General features: G+C 51.0%; 3 protein-coding genes across 3 annotated transcripts; 1 reads left to right on the plus strand and 2 right to left on the minus strand.

Moving 5' to 3' along the window:
- Positions 1–3,055: 3,055 nt before the first annotated feature.
- SNRPF (small nuclear ribonucleoprotein polypeptide F) lies at positions 3,056–6,752 on the minus strand. Its single transcript, XM_078871329.1, has 4 exons — positions 6,546–6,752; positions 4,685–4,813; positions 4,191–4,255; positions 3,056–3,520 (listed from the first exon to the last, which is right to left on the minus strand). Exons 1-4 carry the CDS (start codon positions 6,549–6,551, stop codon positions 3,454–3,456), a joined length of 267 nt encoding a protein of 88 aa, XP_078727455.1. The 5' UTR covers positions 6,552–6,752; the 3' UTR covers positions 3,056–3,453.
- Positions 6,742–11,491, plus strand: MED20 (mediator complex subunit 20). The gene is made up of 5 exons (XM_078871327.1): positions 6,742–6,869; positions 8,193–8,335; positions 9,278–9,435; positions 9,772–9,867; positions 10,711–11,491. The coding sequence occupies exons 1-5, from the start codon at positions 6,856–6,858 to the stop codon at positions 10,945–10,947; spliced, it is 648 nt and encodes a 215-aa protein (XP_078727453.1). The 5' UTR covers positions 6,742–6,855; the 3' UTR covers positions 10,948–11,491.
- Positions 11,492–11,559: 68 nt separating this feature from the next.
- Positions 11,560–14,956, minus strand: CHCHD4 (coiled-coil-helix-coiled-coil-helix domain containing 4). Its single transcript, XM_078871328.1, has 3 exons — positions 14,841–14,956; positions 13,146–13,241; positions 11,560–12,520 (listed from the first exon to the last, which is right to left on the minus strand). Exons 1-3 carry the CDS (start codon positions 14,860–14,862, stop codon positions 12,102–12,104), a joined length of 537 nt encoding a protein of 178 aa, XP_078727454.1. The 5' UTR covers positions 14,863–14,956; the 3' UTR covers positions 11,560–12,101.
- Positions 14,957–16,672: the final 1,716 nt, after the last annotated feature.

Genomic DNA, 16,672 nt, shown 5'->3' on the forward strand with positions numbered 1-16,672 from the left:
AATGTACTGGGGAGACAAAGGCGGTCGGGCGTGGCGCTGGTCACACCAACCCCCGTGGTGGGCCGTACCGGCTTTAATAGATGCTCGTTAACAGCAACTTGCCGCAACAGCCTGTGGTGGACTACACGGGGGACCATTGTCTTTATCTCTGCGTTTCAATGTTTGTGTTGTTGTCTTTGGCACCGCAATGCAAAGCACGTCCACGTGTTACCCTCGCGCGTGTACCACGTGCAATGACGTCACGGGCAGGGAGGCTCGACGGTGACGTCACGAGCGCGGCGGGGCTCGCGTCGGGGGAAGGGAGGGGGGTTGGGTCGTATCGCCGCTCCTGATTGGCTCGGTGTGTGTGGGGGGGGGGCGGTGTGACGTCACCGCGGGTCGCCTCGCTCAGCCACTTGATGTCACCCCTCCCCTCATTCTACCCCTTCGCTGCGGGATGTGACGTCACGGCTATCACGTGGCGCCTTGCGTGCAAGTGACCTTGGGTGCTGTGGAGGCGAGACCGGCTCCAACCGGCACACACTGGCACCACGGGGATACTGACACATTGAGAGATACACTGACACATTGAGAGATACACTGACACATTGAGAAATATACTGGCGTCACGGAGATATACTGACACATTGAGAGATACACTGGCGTCACGGAGATACACTGACACATTGAGAAATATACTGGCGTCACGGGGATATACTGACACATTGAGAGATATACTGACACATTGAGAGATATACTGACACATTGAGAGATATACTGACACTGAGAGATATACTGGCGTCACGGGGATATACTGACACATTGAGAGATATACTGACACATTGAGAGATATACTGACACTGAGAGATATACTGGCGTCACGGGGATATACTGACACATTGAGAAATATACTGGCGTCACGGAGATACACTGACACATTGAGAAATATACTGACACACTGAGAGATATACTGACACATTGAGAGATACACTGACACACTGAGAGATACACTGACACACTGAGATACACTGACACATTGAGAAATATACTGGTGTCACGGAGATAGTGACATATTGAGAGATATACTGGCGTCACGGGAATATACTGACACACTGAGATATAATGCACTGGGGTATCAGCACAGATATATCAGTACCATTGGGATATACTGGGAAATTGTGGATGTACGGCTACAATGTTGACATACTTGCATAACAGATTCGTGAATTAGGAGACACATTGGCACAATGGGAAATTTACTCGTGTCATTACAGATATACCTACACCATGGCGATATCCTGGCACATTCGGATATATACTGTGTATATTGATAGTAACATTCTAAATATAGGCACATAACGGCATCAAGGACCACTGGCATCATCACAGATATGCTGGCATTCAGGGAGATGCACTGGCACCGTGATATACGATATTGTCATTTTACGTATAATTTACACGTTACTGTTTACACGTGTTGGTGTTTACAAGCGTCATAATAACCACGTGTTGTTTACGCTGCGCACGCGTCGTGTTGTTGTTTACACGTGGGTGGGCAGCAGTGGGATTCCCTTTGCCTGCCTGTTGCAGTCGGCGCTTCGTGTGTGAAGACGTTTCGGGCTTCACCCTAGGTCGACTCGTTAGTATAGAAACATTAGCGATGCGTGCGCGGGACAGGGGAAGCGAGAGAAGCGAAACTTCTCCCCCCGAGGTTTGCGTGATGCGCTGCCGCGTGAGGGTTACGGAGTGGGCAATGGTGCCCCCTTGTGGGTCGGATTTCACATGGAGCAAATGTAAACTCCGTTGAAAAAAAATAGCCGCATTGTCACACATCACTGCCCCTCCATTCATTCGCCGCGATGCCGTTTACCCTCCGCGAAGTCCAGCGAATCGTGGTAAACACACATCTCCCCATACACCAGCACGCACATAGCTCATTGTGCCCTTACTGCTGAAATACATTAAAATCTATCTAGGATCTCAACAACGTCCCTCACCACGACTGCTTAAAAGCGCGCAATGCCCCCGTTTGTGGACTCACGCGCTCAATGATCAACAATGCAATCCTGATGACGAAGTTTGGAAAGACAAATGGAGTTCACAAGACCCAACAATGTAGAAGATCTCTGGCTTCAATCTTCCATGAAGATTCTGGGCCACAACCCCTGAACCGCATCCACTGCACAAACCATGGCAACAGATGCAGATACGACCGTGGTACGCCAAAATTGAACCATTGAACATGTAACGCCACAATGCCAGATTCAAACGTGGAGGCATCATCACAGGGATGGACCACTTCACGATCGCAATCATCTGGCTCAAACGCCTTAATGTACTTATAGTTGTCACTCTACATCAGGGGTGGGGAAACTTTTTTCTGCCAAGGGCCATTTGGATATTTATAACATCATTCGCGAGCTATACAAAATTATCAACTTAAAAATTGGCCTGTTATATTTGGTCAAACATTTAATTAACTCACCCCTGTGATGGCTGGAACTGCTTCTTTTCGGTGAGGCGTGTGATGTTAGCTGATATTGATGATGTTGCTACTTGCAACTGCTTTTCCAGGTTTGCTCCTAGATTTGATACATTTTGAGTTCCGCCTGCGGTTGCCTTGGCAGGGCCAGACCAAATGATTTCGCGAGCCTTATACGGCTCGTGGGCCGGACGTTCCCCACCCCTGCTCTACACCGACATCAGCCATACGGAGAAGCTGCTATTCCACCATGTTTTTACTCTCAACCAACACCCATGCGAGCAACGACGTGTCCTGCACAAGCCCACTTGCAACTCTCCAAGCTTCGTTGCATCACTTTCGAATTTTGTATACTGTATTTTTCTTTGTCAGCGTTTTTGATCCATGTCATTACAAGTCGTATGCACCAATTAAAATGTTCTTATCCACACTGGAGTTTATCATCAATGTTATCCATAGGTCACCTTGGCGACACCACATGGGATCCCCTTTACTACTCGCAGCCCCAACTTTGTGCTCATTCCCACGCGTGTGTAGTGTGTGTGCGCGCACGTGTTATTTCTGTGTTCAAGCAGTGATGTCTGGAGACGGGGCTGTACAAACAGGATTTATTTCGTCTATTAAGAACACCGCGGGAATGGAACAACAATCACACCAACATTGTTGGGAGACGTGGAGATGCCGAAGAATCGCTTAGCGTAAAATCACACCTCGCTAAATTCACAATGTCAAAACCACGTGAATGAAACGTCAAACCAATATTGTTGGGATACGTGAAAATGCCTACGAATCCCTTAGTGTGGAACCACACCTCGCGAAATTCACAATGTTACGCATTTTTCTAGCCTCTAAATGCCGCTGAACAAAAAAAAAACACCTGGGAGCATGGTACACGTTATTTGAAACGCTTTACAAAAACGCCTTAAAAGTTGATGAACTAATAACAAAGATGCCAAGTGAAAACAAACGGATTTGAAATATCTGGAGGCACGTCACTCCCTCATCTCCCCGTCCTCTTCTTCCTCCTCCACACCTCGCACGTACAGTACGTTGTTACACCTGCGAGCGACAAGAGAGCGGTCATGCACCCGTACAGTCAATTTGTCAATCCAGCAGCCCCGTGCGAGTTTTGGGGGTTGTGTTGACTATGCTTCACCACGCTTGTCAGTGCGAGGTTTGAGATGGCGGGGAACATGAATGCGGGAGCTTAGAAGAACAGAAACTGATTTTGCTGCACTGGCCTCTGCTGCCCACAACCTCGTCCTGCATAAACAGGTCCCATAGGCTGCAGGTGGGGGGGGAGGGAGAGGCCGATCAGTGGTGTTTAGGGATACAAGCATTCTGTAAAAACCATCTAGCCAGCTTGCACCTTCTCTGCAGCTGTTCCCCTTGCCTGAAAATTCCTCTGGCTCATTGCACCAGACACCCTTTACCACTGTTCACGTGCAGGATCAAGACGTTCTTCCTGTTCCACTCATGACTGCCTCACTCCCTATGAACCATTTCTATTCACATCTTTATCACCTCATGTATTTGTAGTATTTAGAGATGCAGTCCCACTCGACACTTCATAAACCCATATTGCTTCGTATTATATAGTAATAAACACCTGCACGCCCTCACTAGTGTCACCTTTTAGCTTTCAATTCTTCTTATTACTCTTGGTGTTCACAACACCAAGCACGCTTGCGACCGGGGCAAAGCCAGCAGTTGTAGCAACACGACTCACCGGATGAGGATCTCCCCCAGGTGCCCTGCCAAGGCACCATCGATGAACTCCTCAGTGTTGGCGAGCTGCACAACACCGCATGGCAGAATATTGTATGAGACCGTACAGCAAGACGTACATTCCAGAGTAATGTCAAGGTCACACTCACCATATTCAGGGTCCTCTGTGGACTACCCCCAACCACCTCTTGACTCACTCTACACTCCACACAATCTCTTGCTTCTCACCTTTCAACTCACTACTGCCCTCCATGCACTCTCCTACTGGATGGCAGTGCTTATTTGGGACGAGGTTTGCAAAGTAACACAATTCGATACGTGCATAATTAGCAGAGAAACCAATTGTGATGAATTAATCGCTCAGCATCATCCTGTATTATTTATACTGCAGGTCCTGTGCAGTACATCGAGGCGCGTGGTCACTGGCCACCGCTGCCCGAGGGGCTCGTTAGTGTGACGTGGTCTCGGGACACCCCGCGCTGCCTCGAACCGCACCTGCATGTTCATGTAGCCATCGACGGACACAAGGTATCCCTTGTACTCCATGCCCCACTTCAGTTTCACCATCACGGGTTTCCCAGTCAGGCCGTTCAGGAACGGCTTCGGGTTCATAGGCAGTGAGGTCTGCGGGGAGGGAAGGCAAAACCATAATTGTTACGATAATCATAACGAGTATCTTCATGATCACCATCGGCATCATCATAACTGTGAAGTGATAATCACTATGATCATCTCTATGAACATAATTCCCATAATTACAGTGCGAATTTTGTGAATGCCGGGAGCATAGAATGCGCAGCAAATCGACACTTCCCTCTGCTACTCTTCATGCAGCCCCGCAGATACTAATAGTCCAGCGTGCGTGGTGGTCGCCCATTCAATAACAATTCAGGGTCAACCCCTGCTTAGCTTCCAATGTCTGACACATTCCAAGGGTCTGTCATTGTATAAACTGTGATACAAATTAAACACGTGTCGGCACGTCCCGTCTCGTACTTTACCACGCGTCGCCGTACTCATTGACATGTTAATTTTTTCTCTAACCCCTCCCTCTCTCTGCCCCCGCCCCCCTCTGTCTATTTAAGGCCTCGCCAGAGACGATCTCCCTCTCTGTGCCTGTGTTACTCTCTCTCTCTATGTATCTTGGTGATATCTGTCTGCTTATATTTCTGTCTATAGTTTTCTGGTTAGATTTTTTGTTGCTATTTCATTTATACCTGATGATTGCTTGTGTTGCAATTCGAACGTCGTATGCTATTATTTAATTTATTATTTTATCTTTATACGTGACTTTACCGAAAGAACCAAAGAGTAATTCCTGCAGTCACGAAAGCTCCAAATTAAGATTGATTACGTCCCCTCTCTCCGCGTGTCTATCGCGGTGGCGAGATGTTATCCCCTCGCCAGGAATGAAGGAGGTCGTGGGTAGGGCTGAACGATTTGGGGAAAATATTTAATTGCGATTTTTCTGACATATTGCGAATGCGATTTGATTTGCGATTACATATTTAAAAGTCAAGCTTCAGTTCCAATATTCACTGTGTAATAGATTTAAAACATGTGATGGAGCATTACCACATGCCATCAAAATATGAACTGCTCTATATATTCTAATGCAAGGATGCTAAATAAAAAATATATTGCTTCCAACATGTATTTATTTAAATGTTTGAATTGAAATAGAAAAATCAAACAGAACAAATGTTAAGTTAAATAAAGTTATAAAACAATCCCAATAGAAAAGTAAAAGGACTTTTCAAATCGCAAAAAATCGTAGCCTTTGCGATTTGCTAATCGCATTGTTTAAAATTGCGATTTCGATTTGAAATCGATTAATCGTCCAGCCCTAGTCGTGGGTTCGATCCCGACGCTCACGTCTGTATATTTGGAGTTTGCATGTTCTCCCCGGGTCTCCCGGGTTTTCCCTTTACATTAATAAACACGCGTTCAGATTATATCTATGTGCTCGTTCGTCTCTCCTTCGTGTCCCCCTCCCCGTGTCTCTCCCTCAGCGTCTCCCTTGACTCTCGTCGTCCCTCTCTTATCTCTCTCCTCGCGTTTCCACCGTGCATCCCTCTCCCCGCCTGTCCCTTTCCCGTGTATCCATCTACCCCGTGTATCCCTCCCTGTGTCCCTCTACCCCCGTGTCTCTCTCCCCCCGTGTATCCCTCTACCCCCGTGTATCCCTCTACCCCCGTGTCTCTATCCCCCCGTGTATCCCTCTACCCCCGTGTATCCCTCTACCCCCGCGTGTCTCTCCCCCCGTGTCTCTCTCTCTCCGTGTCTTCTCCCCCCGTGTCTCTCTCCCCGCGTTTCCCTCCCCACGTTGCCGCCACAATGAGACTCCCACTCTTACCGCCATGTTGGTGTCGAGTAGTAGTCGCCGCTACCCACGAAGGCCTTCCAAGCAATAACGCGGGGAACGCGCGCTCGATGAAGTTATCGAGAGATAATCGCGAGCTGGTGAGGAGCTGGTGAGGAGCTGGTGAGTTGGTGAGGGGCTGGTGAGGAGTTGGAGCGGAGGACCGCAGGAGGCGCCTCGCTTAGCCTAGGCCCGAGGAGGAAGTCACGCGGGGCACGACGGGAGCCGTGGACCACGTGACGCCGCCGCGGCGCCCAATGAGAGCGTGCGCGCGCAGCTCGAGGTCACGTGGCGCGAGGGAGAGATGGGGGTGACGAGGTGAGGGCGACTCTTCTACTCAACTCACCATCTACTCACCCTCCACTCACTCACCCTGTACTCACTCACCCTGTACTCACCTCACCCTCTACTCACCTCGCCCTCTACTCACCTCGCCCTCTACTCACCTCACCCTCCACTTACCCTCCACTCACCTCACCATCTACTCATCACTCACCTCACCCTCCACTCACCCTCTACTCACTCACCTCACCCTCTACTCACCCTCCACTCACCTCCCCCTCCACTCACCCTCGACTCACCTCACCCTCTACTCACCCTCCACTCACCTCACCCTCTACTCACCCTCCACTCACCTCCCCCTCCACTCACCCTCGACTCACCTCACCCTCTACTCACCCTCCACTCACCCTCCACTCACCTCATCCTCCACTCACCCTGTACTCACCTCACCCTCCACTCACCTCACCCTGTACTCACCTCACCCTCCACTCACCTCACCCTCCACTCACCCTCCACTCACCTCACCCTGTACTCACCTCACCCTCCACTCACCTCACCCTCCACTCACCCTCCACTCACCTCACCCTTTACTCACCTCACCCTCCACTCACCTCACCCTCCACTCACCCTCCACTCACCCCACCCTCCACTCACCCTCACCTCACCCTCCACTCACCTCACCCTCTACTCACCCTCCACTCACCCCACCCCCACTCACCCTCCACTCCCTCACCCTCCACTCACCTCACCCTCTACTCACCCTCTATTCACCCTCCACTCACCCTCCACTCACCTCACCCTCTACTCACCCTCCACTCACCAGCCACTCACCTCACCCTCTACTCACCCTCTACTCACCCTCCACTCACCCTCCACTCACCTCACCCTCCAATCCCTTATCCTCTACTCACCCATCTCACCTTCACTCACCTGACCCTCCACTCACTCACCTCACCCTCTACTCACTCATCTCACCCTCTACTCACCTAATTTAAATTTCATATTCAGTCGATGTTTTAATTTACATTTTCTCTTTCCAAAATATTATCTGGCAAACACACCGAGACACCGTTCTTTATGCCATACACATTTTTTATCTGTAGAGAAAATGTCGAAAGTCATCACTTGCGTTTACCATCCGACTCAACCTCAAATGAGTACCTGGTGTGGTGTATAAACATCGCCACTGGGGACACAAAGGCGGCCGGGCGTGGTGCTGGCCACCCAATCCATTGTGTGCCGTGCCGGCCTTAATAGGTGCTCGCTAACAGCACTTGCCCGAATAATCTGTTTTATGCTATACGGGGGATCTTTGTCTTTGTACCAATGCGGTGAACGGCGCCGGCGTGTGTGTGTCAGCGTGTGCCAGTGGCCGCTGGCAGATGGCAAGAGCATCCAGCAGAACGTGGAGATACTGGCCAAGAAGCTGGAGCTGATGGGCGCCACCAAGCAGGCCTCCTTCTTGGTGGACTGCGAGATGTACCACCCGGTCTCCAACACGGGTGAGGGGTCACGCACGGCGACTCACCTCGTCATGTGCAGTGTGATGCGTGTGAGTTTCGATGTGGTGTGCGTGAGGTGTGTGGTGCGTGAATGGTGTATGTCCTCGAGCTCACCTAGGCCGACTTGGCCTTCATTGAGTACCTGGTGCAGTGTCCAAACTTCAGCATTGGGGAGACAAAGGCGGCAGGCCGTGGTCCTGGCCACACCAGCCATTCCGGCCTTAATAGGTACTCGCTAACAACAGCCTGTTACAGGCTGTATGGGGGACCTTTACCTGATGCTGTATATTTTGAGTTTTCATGTTCTCCCCGTGGTCGCGTGGATTTTTCTCTGGGTCCTGCGGTTTTTCCTCCACATTTAGAAACGTGCGTTTAGAGTATTTGGCTGCTATAAATTTCCATGTGATAAGCTACTTCTTTGAGCTATCATTTGTGGCCAGGTCGCTTCTGAAAAGAGCTATACGGTATCGCTCGATGGGCCTTACCTGGTAAAATAATACGTTTCAAGCATGTAATTTAGTGTGTGTATGTTTGGTATATGCGAAATGTGGAATGTGTGAGGTGTGGTTGCCACGTTTATTATCGATTTGGATAATTATAATTTTGCAGGGAAAGAAATGTCTCGTCTCTGTTCCCCTGTGTGCTGGCTGGCATCACCATGGCTTATAGGGGGGTTCCCCACCTTCAGGAGGTCGGGATGTTATGGAGGCCACTAATTTTAAAGGGGCCTTAGTATAATTGACCACGAAAATAATATCACGATTTTTCCTTGTTTAAACAATACGTGTTTAATTCACGAATCAAGGGCATCTTTACCCATATGTATGTTTGTTAAACTTCTTTCGCACCGTACGTAGCCAGGTGTGGGAGCATCTCCGATTGCCGATTGACCATATCGTTACCCCCCCCCCCCACCGCTATAACGATTTCTCCATATCACAGGTCAGTCCATGAAGTACTTGTATGTGATGCACAACTCGGAGTACCCGCTCAGCTGCTTCGCGCTCTACGAGAACGGGCCCTGTCTCACGGCCGACGTTGGCTTTGACGCACTCATGCTGAAGCTCAAGGGCCTCTTCCAGAATGCCAAGAGCAACAAGGTGAGTGGTGAGGGGGGGGGCGGCATGGCCCCCTGACTACCACGTCCACACTGGAGATCCAAAGGAGAGGCATTGTGATGGTTCAATCAGTGAAACCAAAGTTACAGTTTGGGTTTTTATTACAGAATCAGGACACGGGCCCTACCCCTAAATAAACCATAATACCAAATACTATCTCTAACCCTAACTATATTAGCCATCCAAACCCTAACACTTTCCCCATCTCATACCCCTACTCACTGTTTCCCGTTCACTCTAAGTGCTGCCAATGCCATGAGGTGACCGTGTGTCTGGACTGCCTGCTGTATTAATGAGGCCGTTATCGTTTTATCACAGGTTGAGGCACGAGGAACGCGCTATGTTTATGCAGACTTCCTCATCAAGCTCGGCACGGTCACCATGGGGCCCAGCTCCAAGGGCGTGTGTGTGGAGGTGCGATGCACAATTACAAGCACCTTCCTCCGTCAGACTTATGGGGGGCATGGTTTGGAGGGGGCAGTGAGGGGGGGGACGGCAGTCCGGGTTTGCGTCTGTTAGCCAATACACATGACTTATTTAAACATCGTTCACAATGGTTAATGATAGGTTGAACTCATAATAAAGTTTTTGGGTTAGATCGTGTTATTTATAAATGTGTCGTAACCCTCCACCACCCGACACGGCCAATCAGCAAAAAAGTGTCACGTTGACAAAAGACAAATAGTTCACTACTTTAGCCCACCGGTGTGTTGAAGAGTAAAACCACAACATTTACAATTTTTGAGTAGCACGACGTTTCGCTGGTAATTGCATCCAGCATCATCGGGCAATTCGCCAGAATGGTGAGGCTCTGCTCTTGCTCCCGGTCTTAAATAGCGCAGCAGCAGGGTGACATCATCATTTAACTCATCAGGTGCAATGATTTGAGACGAGGGGGGGGGGGTTATTGTAATTATATACTAGATTGGTAATCGGGCAATTGTTACGATGTGAGGTTGAACTCACTCCAACGACCCACACAGTGGGTGGGAAAGCCCTCATTGTATATACAAAAGGTGTTATATATTTATATTGTGAGCTAAAGTTCCAATTTTACTCTTTGGTTCTTTCGGTAAAGTCACGTAGAAAATAAATAAATGAAATAATAGCATACGACATTTATCATGAACACAATCGCCAACCAAACCCTACCTACACCAGACACTGTCCCTACACCTAACAATAACCACACTAGCCTCGTGCCTGGCAGGCGCGAGCTGACACTTTGCTCGTCGTCTGGATGTGTGGCGAGTGCAGGTGGAGTACTGCCCATGTGTGGTGCCAAGTGACTGCTGGGGCCTCCTGCAGGAGTTCATGCAGGCCCTGCTGGGCCCCCATGCGCCTGTGAGTCCGCCCACGGCTGGCGCGGGCCGGGCCGACGGGGCCACTGGTGGCGCGGCACTTTACACCGCCGCTGACACCATGGTGCAGTACATGGAGCTGTTCAACCGCATGCGCAAGCAGCAGGGCCCCTCGGCGCCCACACAACGCTAGTCTGTCGATTCGCGATTTGGATAAAGTGCTAAAAACTGGACAATTGTAAATTACTGACTGAAGGCCTGACCAAATCCCCTTTCATAGATCCCAGTCTCCATGGGGGCATTTAGTCAAGAGCACCATCTGCTTGCTACATAATAACATTTATATTTATATGGCAGTTAACTTTTATATGGCAGCATATGTGACTGTGTCTCGAGACGCTCTACAAACAGTGGGGGGGCAGAGGTGGATATCGGATATCAGGGATTTCTAGGTTATTTTCAGGATGTGGTGAAAAGAGGAGGGATGGGCTGGAGACACTTAATAGAGCAGCCACAGGCAGATGAGAAGAGGAAGATGTAAAACCCAGAGCTGAATTGGAGAAGTGTCTCAGCAGTGTGGACAAAGAGCGTTCCGGACAGCGGGGCAAGCAGCAGAGGGGAGTGACCTCCCATTGAGTGGAGGTTGACTGGAGGTGAAAAACCTGAATATTAGTTTGATTTTAAGCATTCACAAAACAAATCTCATTGTATTATTTAATAAACATCACAAATGCGTAGACGCTGTATTTGTTACACGTTTATTTAGACAAGACGAGGGCCGTTGGGGATGAACTCCACCGGCAAGCGAAACGTTCGGTGTTCAAGATCAGTGCATTTAATTTGTATGAATGTGTGTTGAACTTCTTTCGCACTGTAAGTAGCCAACTGTGCTAATCACCCACATGGTGAGAAACGATGCCTCCAAAAATGTACCAGCATCACACAAATGGGTGCAACGCTTGAAGATCACGTCTCTACGTGTCACACACAAAGAGAACGTGCGAATCACAGCATGAACCGAGAGTGGGCTCTGACTTCTAATTTAAACGTTTGGGTCTTCACGACTCCGTTGGCCTTAGCTCTGAGATGTATAAATACAACTTTATACACAGCTCGTATCGATCAACGGTGCATCATGACCGCCCAACAGGCGATGCCGTTTACGAACAAAATCACACGTGGAATTCATCTTTTCACCTGCTTAAAACTCACCACTTGGCATCGTTTACATCAAACAACGACGACGCAAATCAGGTCACAAAATAAAAAAGGAAGAGTCAAGTAGGCATGGGTATGCGATGTCACGGGAAGCCCTCCTCCTGCACAGCTACGCGCGTGATATGCCCGTTAACTCTGACCCGCGGTTGTCGCACGATCGGTGACTGTGGCGGCTGCCACCTCCCCGTGCCCGCTCTCCGGGACCTCACTCATGGCTGGCGACTCAGTAGTGGACGGCTCGCCGCCCTGCCCGCCTTTCGGTGCGTTTTCGTGCCGGTCTGCTGACCCCTCGGAGGCGACCGGAATGTCAAGGTCGTCAGTTGCGAGGGCGGTGGTGGGGTCGTCGTCCTGCGGGTAGATCTCCGGGTAGCGCTGCATGCACTCCTGCATGTCACGGAAGTGGTCGATGCAGTCGGCACCACGCATCTCCTCCTTGCTATTGTGGAAACAGGAGAAGGCTGACTTGAAGGCGTCGCCACACGGCCCGCTCGCCATGCCACCCAGGCACGGGCAGTTCCAGTTTATCTCCCCGCTAGGCAGGATGAGGCCTGTGTGAGTGAGAGAGCGGGTTTAGCATTGTAGCATTTTTGCCTCATCACTATTTGAACAAAAAATCTTCCTATGCTCGTGGTGCGTGGATCAAAATGTTCATGTATGAACAAATTATTTTTTATTGAATGCGCTGGATGACCAAATCGCTCAGAAAGCACCCGGTCTTGCCAGATATTGCAAACTAAGCAGCGTTAAACCTGGATAGCACTTAGATGATCACCATGGTTATTAGATTCCAAGATTTGGCGAGAATGGGAGCATTGCCAGTGATTTGCTCATACACCAGCAACAATGCTCGTGCCTCTATTTTAATAACATACTTAATTAAACTCAGAAGCACAGCAGTGGCACAGCGTATCGAGTGTGCAGGCATTGCAACTGCACCAGGTCCCATGGTCCAAAGGGGCTCAGGCACCAGGCTATGAAGAAGTGGTGGTGGGGGGGGCAGAACTTGAGCAGTTGTGGGGCGGGGGGGGACATTTAATTACATGCACCAGGACCCGTTCCATTCACGCTAATCCACAGCTTATAGATTTCTATCATTTTCCGGAGCACTGCGCAGCCTGTATGTGAGCTCTGTGTGTTAGGGTCATGGTGACGGAAGGGAGGGGGGGGACGCACCCTGTTCATCGTAAGGGTCCGGCTCGTCCTCCTTGAGCTTGGCTTGGCTGGGCACCTCATGATCCTCCTTTGTCACAAATATCACGCGGTCCTTACCTGTGTGGGCAACGGGGGGAGGGGGCAGGGAGGAGAGAAGGTGGATTTGTGCCGAGATGAGACCACGGCTGCAGCTAACCTGTAGACGTCCACAAACAATCTGGTCCAAGAGCTTTCCCATTCTTCATATATGCAGGAGCTAGATGGATTGTTGCATCGTAAGATCATGAGAGATGGCGACGGCTTGTGGACCGATAATGGATGATACTGTATAGATGTGTATATGTAAACAGTTGATGACATTGATGCCGTGAGCGATACAAAACCATGCTTTTTTACAAAACCGGTCACCACTGAAATATTCACGCAGACACTGCACGACCAGCCACCCTAATCGTTAGGTGATGTCACCTGGATTTTGCCCTTTCATAAAAATTGCGTAACGTAACCTCGCAGCGCAGTGAGCTTTCTTTAATTTGTACGGGAAATGGGCCCCAGTCTGGCTCGTCCAGTGCCGACTGGTGTCTCACTTTACTCATTGCCCCCTTACCCCTATTGGGCTCATCCAGCTCGGTCCGCTGAGTCACGAAAACATAGGTTTGACAGGTGCCCAGAGCGTTGGACGTGGCGTAGAAGAGCAACTGCGATTATAGACTTCAGACGACTCGAACATAACATACTTGGGGTCAATTATCAGCGAAACGTCGTACTCAAATTTTAAAATGCTGTTGATTCTCTCTTCAACACACCGGTGGGCTAAAGAAGTGAATTATTTTGTCCTTTGAAAAACGTGACACATTTTTTACTGTTTGGCCGTGTCGGGTGGTGGAGGGTTATGACACATTTATAAATAACGCGATCTGACCCAAAACCCTATATTATGAATAATACTGGTCGCGAAAGCCTACGTGCTATAATTACAAAGCATAATTTTTAGCCGAAGTTACAATTATAGGGTCGTTGCAATGAATCGTGGCACAATTACAAGTGTAATCAACCCCACGTACGGTGCAAGTGGTCCCCATCAACTGGGGGATTGCTTTTACAAGTGGGGCAGTGCCCCCAATATAGTTACTGCAGATTAATCTCTGCCGGTTGTCACATGACCGTTCTCACATCGACCGAGCAGTCTGGCCGGACACGACTATGAACCCCTCAACCCAACACGCCGTGAGACGCGGGGAGGCCGGGTAGGGTGAACCCCGCGAACTCCACAGCACCACGTGTGACCTTCCCAGCGCTCTTGGTTCAGCCGGGATCCATCAGTGCCGGGGTGCTCCACCATAGGGAACCTCCAGAGGGAGCCCAGACCCCAAAGCTCCACCCGAGGCGCATCCACGCCAGGAAGCATCCACCTACAGTCCTACAGGGACCACCACCAAAGAGCACTTCCACCCTCAGGAAACCTCCACCACAGGGGGGCCTCCTCTACCCCCCCCCCCCAGGCTGCTCCACGCTGGGGACACCTTGAGACATGCGGGCTTCACGATGCTAAATCCCCCCACCCCCCATTCCGTGACATTGGGCGCATGCGCGCTTGCGAAAGCTGCGAGTTTTGTTGTTGTAAAAGCGGCTTTGGTGTCGTTGCCCCCCCCCACCACCACAACCACCCCACCCTGTACAGGCGCGATGTTCCCGCTGTGGCTCCCCGTCGCTCACCTTCCTGGCGGCAGTAGGACATTGTGTCGCGTGGCCCGGGCCGGGACTCAAACGCACGTGCGTGCTCAGCGCTTCCCACTCGCTGCGACTGCTAGCCCCGCCCACCACAGCACGTGACGCAAAGAGGACCCCATCCCCAACAGGCGAAGGGTGGCCGCGTCGAGTGCCTGACCGGTTCGCTTGTTACTCTCGACTGCGGTACATTTATACTTGAATCGAGTCGAAATTGTTTTTGATTGATATGTAACAATTTTTGTTCGATAGATTATAAACTCAATTTGGAGCGTTAGATTGATACCAAAAAATGTAAACGAGCACTCGCGGAAATGGGGTGGGCCAACCGCAGCGAGGGAGTGGGCGGTGGAGTTGTATCGATTCCCCAATCTTCGCCTTTAATGTGTCGATTCGATTCACAGATCGATTATATCATTTGTGACTACGGTGTTCTTCTAAAGAGAGAACTACTGCAAGGATTTCCCTGAAGAAATCATGCCCCAACATAAGCGGTGCATTAATCGAACATTATTCGATTAGCTGTGCGCGCGATTAGACGCACGAATCGCGAGGACAAACTTTAACTGTAATCGCTTATCGATCCATCTGTGCGTCAAGCAAGCTTCCACGTCCGTAATGACATCATCACGTTAACACCACGTGAGCACGCGGATGCCTGTGACGTCATTACGTACGATGGACGTGACGATATTGTCACGTTACACCCCCCCCCCCCCGTGTAACTCTCTGATTCTAGATTTGAAGCTTTCGTGACTGCAAATATTCATATTCTTAGGTTTTTTCGGTAAAGTCACGTAGGTAAAAAAATTAAATTAATAAAAGTAAAATAAAAATTAAATTAAAATCACGACGTTTCGGAGGCAACACAAGCTTCCGTCTTCAGGTGGAACACGTCACAGCACGATAGCTGATGTCATCCCGCGGTTGGTCGACGCCTCCTCTGTGCACGGACACGCCCCTTGACTGACGCCTCTACGAATGGGAGTGCGGGAGGCGGTACCAGGGGCGGAGCGTGGGGGACGGGACGTGGGGTGAGGGGCGGGGCGCTGGGGTGAGGGGCGGGGCGCGAGGGTGATGGGCGGGGCGCGGGATGAGGGGCGGGGCACTGGGGTGATGGGCGGGGCGCGGGGGTGATGGGCGGGGCAAGGGAGTGAAGGGCGGGGCGCGGGAGTGAGGGGCGGAGCGTGGGCAGTGAGGGGCGGGGCGCGGGGGTGAGGGGCGGGGCGCGGGGGTGAGGGGCGGGGCGCGGGGGTGAGGGGCGGGGCGCGAGGGTGATGGGCGGGGCTTGCAGAGCGCGGGTTCAGCCACGAGCCTCGCGGACCTCAGAACGCGGGGGAGTTGCGCGTCTCAGCTCCCCCAACGCAGACCCTCGACCCGGAGCCCCGGGAACATCGGTTCCACCCTGGAACCCGGTCGTTTTTTTAGTTCGACTCCTCAACTCGCTGACGCTGGCCCTCACAACTCGGCTATCGGAGGACCGGAGCCGAGACGAGACCCTGAACCCTCTTGGCGGGTTTCGGCTTTGACACGGGAGCCTGAATGCTCAAGTTTCCTCTCTGAACCCTGACCGCAAGGGGACCCCAAGGAGACCTACGTTCAATTCCCGACCAAGTAGCCTGGTTCTTCTCCATCTCGGCTCCACCGTGAGGGTCACACAGAGACCCAGCCCGGACCCTCAGCCCGGCTGCCGGCCACGTCCTTGCTGTCGTCTCTCCCGGTGTCCCAGCTGCCCCACGGCCCCCGTGACCCCGGGGGTCCCGCCGGGGTCACCGCCTTAGCGCCACCGAGACCCCCCTGTGGCCAGGAGACCCAGGGCT

Source organism: Lampetra fluviatilis, chromosome 32, assembly GCF_964198595.1.
Source record: "Lampetra fluviatilis chromosome 32, kcLamFluv1.1, whole genome shotgun sequence".
NCBI lineage: Eukaryota > Metazoa > Chordata > Hyperoartia > Petromyzontiformes > Petromyzontidae > Lampetra > Lampetra fluviatilis.